The following is a 5,773-nucleotide window of genomic DNA, read 5'->3' as shown; positions in this document are numbered from 1 at the left end:
GCCCATCTCTCGGGTCCAGCTCCCATTCACACCTGAGGCTTTATGGTCCTCTTCTCCCCCCGCCCAGTCATGTCCCTCTCCTGTCTATGGCAAAGGCCCCAGAGCTCTCCCCAAAACCCCCACCCAAGGAACCTGCTCCACCAACCCAACCACCCTCTGCTTCAGTCCAGCAGGCCTGGCTGCCCCCAGAGTGGGAACAGGAGGGCACAAGCCCCAGGCCTGGGGTGAATGTGTCTGCCACCCAGGCTTGGGGGGGCTCAAGGTCTCTGTGGAGGCCCAGCTCTTCTCATCACCACAAATGGTAGCTGACCCACCTGGGCCATCCACCTCCCTGAAGCCCTGAGCTCCAGACATCAAGGGAGGCCCCCACCTGCTGCTGCTAAGGAAGCACCTCCACCCCCACCAGCTTCCTAAGAAAATAAAGTACCCCGTTTTTATGTTCTTTAAAAGGACAGTCAGGGGCCCTGGGAGCTGCCCACAGACCCCTTCCTTCCCCTGTGGGACAAAGGTGCTCTCAGGTCCTCTTACACTGTTTTCTCCCTGGGGCTGAGGAAGTCCCTGTTCTCCAACCAAGAGGGGCCAAACGATGAGAAGGAGAAAGACACAGAGGAGCTTCTTTTATAATAAATGTTACATTGTGTTCACATGAGAGAATTGGAGACACACAGGCTTCCTGTCCCCAGATGAGAGCTTCCTGCAAAAGGGAGCTGGGAGCTTCTGGCCTCAGAGGTTCCTGCGGGGATGCACGCAGGGCCAGGGAGGGGAAGGGGGAGGAGGAGCGGGGAAGTGCAGGGGGGTGCAGTAAGGGAAGGGGAGGACGAGGAGGAGGGACCCAGGGAGCTTCCTCACCTCAGGGCCCCACTTCTCCTCATCCGTGGGGACTGGAGGAAACCCACGTCCCACCCTCACCCATGTCCCACCCCCATCCAAGGGGACCAGGGCCCTTGGGACAACAGGAAGGGATGGAGCCTCAGAATGGGGGCCAGGGTATGGGAAGCAGCGGTTGGGAGTTCCAAGAGGCAGAGAGGGCATCTGCACCTAACTAGGGGCTGGGGAGCTGGGGGAGGAGGGAAGATTTGGGATGGGGGCACTGGGGTCAGGGGGCTAAGGGTTTATTTTAGGGTTGAGGGTTGCTGAGGAAGGGGACAATAGGAAACCGGGGGAGGTGCAGGGTGGGGCCCTGGGGTGTGGGGGAGGAATGGGTTCAGAGGGTTTAAGTACTGGGAGTCAGCTGAGCAGCAGGGTTTCCATAGAGGCCGGCAGAGGTAGGAGGGGCTGCAGGCTGGCCACAGGTGCGGGTGGGGAGCAGGCAGTAGGGGTGCTCAAGGAGAGCAGAGGCTGAGGTCTGAGACCAGAGGGGGTTTGTGGAGTGGGGATGAGAGAGAGCATGTAAGCACAGGGAAAGCGTGAAGGGAGAGAGATCTGACAGAGCACATGGGTTTGACAATCACTGGAGGAGGATGCTATACTCATTTTACAGGTTCAGAGAAGTTACTGACTCCCCCAAGGTCCCACTGTAGAAAACCCTAGATTTGAACTGGATCTCCAGTTAGGTTTCACACAAGTTGGGAGAAGGATGGGGGTCAGGGGATGGTCTGATTTTGCCCAAGAAAACCAGTAAATGGAGGCGCTCCAGTCTTGAGGCTCTCTTGGAACTGTCACCGCGTGGAGGGTTCCATCCTGCTGGCGGGGCAGGTGAAGGGCTCACAGCGAGGTCAAGACCACCTCAGGTCTCTGGATATGCACCTGCCAAGGGTGTGAGCGGGAGTGAGAACAGGGAGACCCCTGACTGGCAGACTGGGAGGTCACCGCCTGCTGGTCCTGGCCCAGGCCTCTGCCCCAGGGGGTTGGAGGCATCTGGAGCCGGACCTGGGAGAATCCCCCTCTTATCCTCTCACCTTCATATTGGTGTCTATGTCCCCCAAGGCCACCTGCAAGTCTTCATACTTGACTAGAAAGAAGAGGAGAGAGGCAGGGAGGAGAAAGGGTGGAAAGGAGGCTGAGAAAGGCAGGGCCTTGTGTATGACCTGGGCTTCCACAGGAGGGGCACCGGGACGTAGCGACAAGCGCCCTGGCACGAGGTATGTGTCCTTCCTGCGCCAGAGAGGTCGTCCTGCTCTGCCCAGGCCCGAGGGGTGCCCAGAGAATCCCCCGCGCCCTTCCCAGGAGGCGGGACTCACCTGTTGAATAGTCCTCGAAGCCCACGTTTGAAAAAGTTCCCACGGTGTCCTCATCCCAGACCTCAAACCATTTCCTGTCGTCGTCCCAGGACCTGGGTGGGGAGTCGCGCGGTCAGGCGGGGCCATCGGTCGGAGACCCCTTTGCCGCCCCCGCCCCCGCGAGCGCGCTTACCGGCCTACGCCTCGGCTGCTCCTCCGCGAGCGCGCGAAGAAGACGCTCAGCCCCGCCAGCAGCAGCCCCAGCGCCGCGGCCCCAGCCAGGCCGCCGACCAGAGCCTTCCAGCGGACGGCCACCTCACAGCGCGGGCCCGAGAACCAGTGCGTGTCCGTGGAGAAGCAGCTGCAGGGGAGCCACAGGTCACCGACCCTTCCCTCCGCGGCCCTGCGCTCGGGACCGGGCCCGGATCTGCGGGTGGGCGGGGCTCGGGCGGGGCCGCCCGATCCGCCCTCGGGCTGTGGGCGGGGCCTCACCGGCAGGCGGGACCGCTCTTCTCCAAAATGCACTGGCCCTGGCCCTGGTGACAGTCGATGGCGCCCTCCACGCCCGACGTGCATTTAGTGACGCAGCGGAGCCTGTTACCCTCGTCCAGGGGGAAGTAGAAATCTTCATAGCCTTTGGCAGCGACTCGGCGACAGATGGCTGGGGTAGGAAGGGGGTTGCCAAGAGACAGAAGCACCTCATCCACTCTACTCAGGGATCTGGTTATAATGACTCTGAAAATGGACCCGGAGGACTATATTTCCTAGGGTGGCGTGTCATGGGGTAGATCCTAGGATTGGCTAAGGGAAGGGCAGGCCTGGTGGGAGTCCCTGGTGGGAGGGGGTCATGCATCCTGGGGCCACTCGACCCTTTGCCCCACCCTCACCTGTCGGGGTCAGCTCCGTGCTAGTGTTGTTGTTCACCTTGATGGAGCCAGGCTTAAAACACAGGGCTGGAGAGACAGAGGCAGAGGTGAAATCAGGGGAGGTCAAGGGGCCAGGGAAGCAGGACAGGCACGGAGAGAGGTGGAAAGAGCTGTCAGTATGGGGGATGTGTGGAGGGGCCACAAGGGAAGGCTTCTTTTGGCTCCCTCATCTCCCCCAAATAATCAGGGGTCCTCAGCCATCCTGTTAGGAGGTCTCTTCCCCAGCACCCAGGTTCTGGTAAGCCCCTCCTTGGCCCCAGTGGCTGTGGACCTACGCCACTTCTCCCAACCTGCCAGAAGTACCACAAGGCTGGCACCTGAGCCTAGAAGGCCCCTGTCTGAGCTGTGCTCCAGATGGTGCTCTGGGGTGGTGGCTCTGACCCAGACCCCTCCCTCCAGCCCAAGGTCCCCAGCCTTGACTCACTCTGGTCGTTCTGGCAGCTTCCCCCATCCTGGTTGACACTCTGGAACTCATCCTTTAGGACTGTCTTCACCTTCTCATACTCGCTCTCCAGCTGGGAGCTGAAAGGCAGCTCCACCAGGACCAGATAGTCCACCACGATGCTGCCGTTCCTAAAGGGCCAAGGGTCCTTAAAGAGTGCCCAGGCCTGGGGCACACACGTCTTTAGAAGAGGACCTCCAGGACCAACAACGAATGCACAGGTGTTGGAGGGAAGGGATCAAAAACAATGAGTTGGAATTCCAGATACATTATTTTCGGAAGAGACTGCCAGCATCCCTGACTTGGCCAGCCTGGGATGGTGGGACAAGGAATGATTGACATTCTCTTGCATGGTATCCAGCCATTACCAAACCAGGCCCTTCTGCACTCTCTGCCTCACTCATGCTGACCACTCAGCAGACCAGGCACCAGCTAGAGAGAGACAGCTCCAGTCCAGACAGCAGGCTTTCCACCCACCCCCTTCACCACCTCCCTGCATGTCCCATGGAATGTCTCTCCTTCCAGTATGTTTAAAGGTGGGGGGTAGGAGGCATCCCTCCTAGAGAGACCTGACTCCAGAAAATTATGGCAAAATCCCCCACAGAGTGATTTCCTTACATCCTCCCTCCACCCCTCTCTAAAGTCTGATGATTCCAAAAGCAAGGGATGGCTTCCGCAGCCTTTCTTCATCCCCCCTTCCTCCACCTAACACTGCCTCCACAGCCCCAGAAGGGTCCCCTACCTCAGGGACAGGATCTTCACATCCTTGAACTCCTGCACATTTTTGTAAACCTCCTTCACCTGAAATGCCAAGGATCCTTGGGCTTACGTCTGAACCTCCAGACTTGAGGGCACCCAAGGGCCCATGCTCAGCTCCAGGGGTGGAGCCTTGGCTTTCCACCCTTACCCCTCACCTGGTCCCGGAAGGAACTGATGAAGTTCTTGTAGACTGTGGAAGTGTTGTCATTGAGGTCTGCAGAGAACTCCTGGTCAACAGACACCTCCATGCCCACTTCAGCATCCACGGTCTCTGCACACAGCAGACCCCGCTGTGGTCACTTCCCCATCACTCCTGTCTGACACCACCACCACCATCAACACTCAGACCCAGAAGCTCCTCTTGTGGCCCTCTCCATATCCCCCAAGGACCAACTGAACAGCAGGAAGGATTGAGGTAAGAATTCTGGCATGAGTTGTCCTGAGATGATGGAAAAAATGGAAGTCAGGATGCACAATGCTAAGGCCTGTGCTGTCTCCTTTGTCTGCTCTAGTGGGTGGCAGAATAATGGCCCCCAACAATGCTTACATCCTAATCTCCAGAACCTGTGGATATGTTATACCACCTGGCAAGGAGGAAATCAATGTTGCAGATAGAATTAAGATTGCTAATCATCTGACTTTATATAGGGAAATAAACATGGATTCTCTGGGTGGCACCAATGCAATCACAAGGTCTTTAAAAGTGGAAAAGAGAGATGGGAGAGGTCAGAATCAGTCAGAGGAAGATGTGACTGTGGAAGAAAGGCACAGAGATGCAATGCTGCTGGTTTGAAGATGGAGAGGGGACCTGGAGACTAGGAATGCAGAAGGCTCCAGAACCTGGAAAGAGCAAGGAAATAGATTCTCTCCCTAGAGCCTCCAGAAAGGAACACAGCCCTGCTGACTCCTTGATTTTTCCCAGTAAGAGCCATGTCAGACTTTTGATCTACAGAATTGAAAGACGTTAAATTTGCTTTGTTTCAGCTGCTAAGGTTGTGATAATTTGTCAGAGCAGGAATTAGAAACTAATACAGCTCCAAGCAGCCCAGACCAGGAGGAGGACCCAGTCATCTCCTAAAGGTGATGGTGGATAGGAGACATGATACTGAGTAAGGAGGGCATGAGAGGGAAGACAGGGATGGAGGGATTGGGAAAAATGGCAGGGTGCCTCCATGCCAGCCACAGAGCAAAGCCCAAGAAGAGTCAGTGGCATCTCCCAGGATAAAGTAGAAGGTAACTCACCCAAATCCACCTGTTCTACAGCAAACTCACAACGGGAGCCATAGAAGGCACTGGGACAGTGACACTTGAGGCCATCCCAGGTACCCTCATTCTGGCACCAGATCTCCTGGAGCTCACAGCGGTACCCAGAGAACCCCGAGGGGCAGAGGCAGCGGCCCTGCATCCAAGTGCCACCATTGTCACAGGTGCCTGTGCAGCAAAGGAAGACAGAGCTTCAGGATAGGGCCTGACCTTGGTGGCATGGA

The 5,773-nt window shown here is 57.4% G+C and overlaps 1 protein-coding gene across 4 annotated transcripts in view; it reads right to left on the bottom strand.

Moving 5' to 3' along the window:
• Positions 1-613: 613 nt before the first annotated feature.
• The window catches only part of MUC3A (mucin 3A, cell surface associated), a 51,941-nt gene continuing 46,781 nt past the window's right edge, over positions 614-5,773 (bottom strand). For 2 of the 4 annotated variants that reach the window (XM_036998723.2, XM_036998722.2), the window contains 10 exons: positions 5,529-5,717; positions 4,442-4,557; positions 4,270-4,328; positions 3,510-3,658; positions 3,047-3,112; positions 2,652-2,820; positions 2,353-2,520; positions 2,181-2,272; positions 1,899-1,951; positions 614-1,746 (listed from right to left, as the gene is read on the bottom strand). In XM_036998723.2, coding sequence (XP_036854618.2) covers positions 1,705-1,746; positions 1,899-1,951; positions 2,181-2,272; positions 2,353-2,520; positions 2,652-2,820; positions 3,047-3,112; positions 3,510-3,658; positions 4,270-4,328; positions 4,442-4,557; positions 5,529-5,717 — 1,103 coding nt within the window. In that variant the 3' untranslated portion in view covers positions 614-1,704. Of the gene's footprint in view, positions 1,747-1,898; positions 1,952-2,180; positions 2,273-2,352; positions 2,521-2,651; positions 2,821-3,046; positions 3,113-3,509; positions 3,723-4,269; positions 4,329-4,441; positions 4,558-5,528; positions 5,718-5,773 lie in introns of those variants that run through there. The other 2 variants (XM_073215137.1, XM_073215136.1) reach the window with 2 other exon arrangements.

Source organism: Manis javanica, chromosome 10, assembly GCF_040802235.1.
Source record: "Manis javanica isolate MJ-LG chromosome 10, MJ_LKY, whole genome shotgun sequence".
Lineage (NCBI taxonomy): Eukaryota > Metazoa > Chordata > Mammalia > Pholidota > Manidae > Manis > Manis javanica.
Note: the sequence above shows the minus strand (reverse complement) of the source record. Positions and strands in the feature narration are given on the sequence as shown.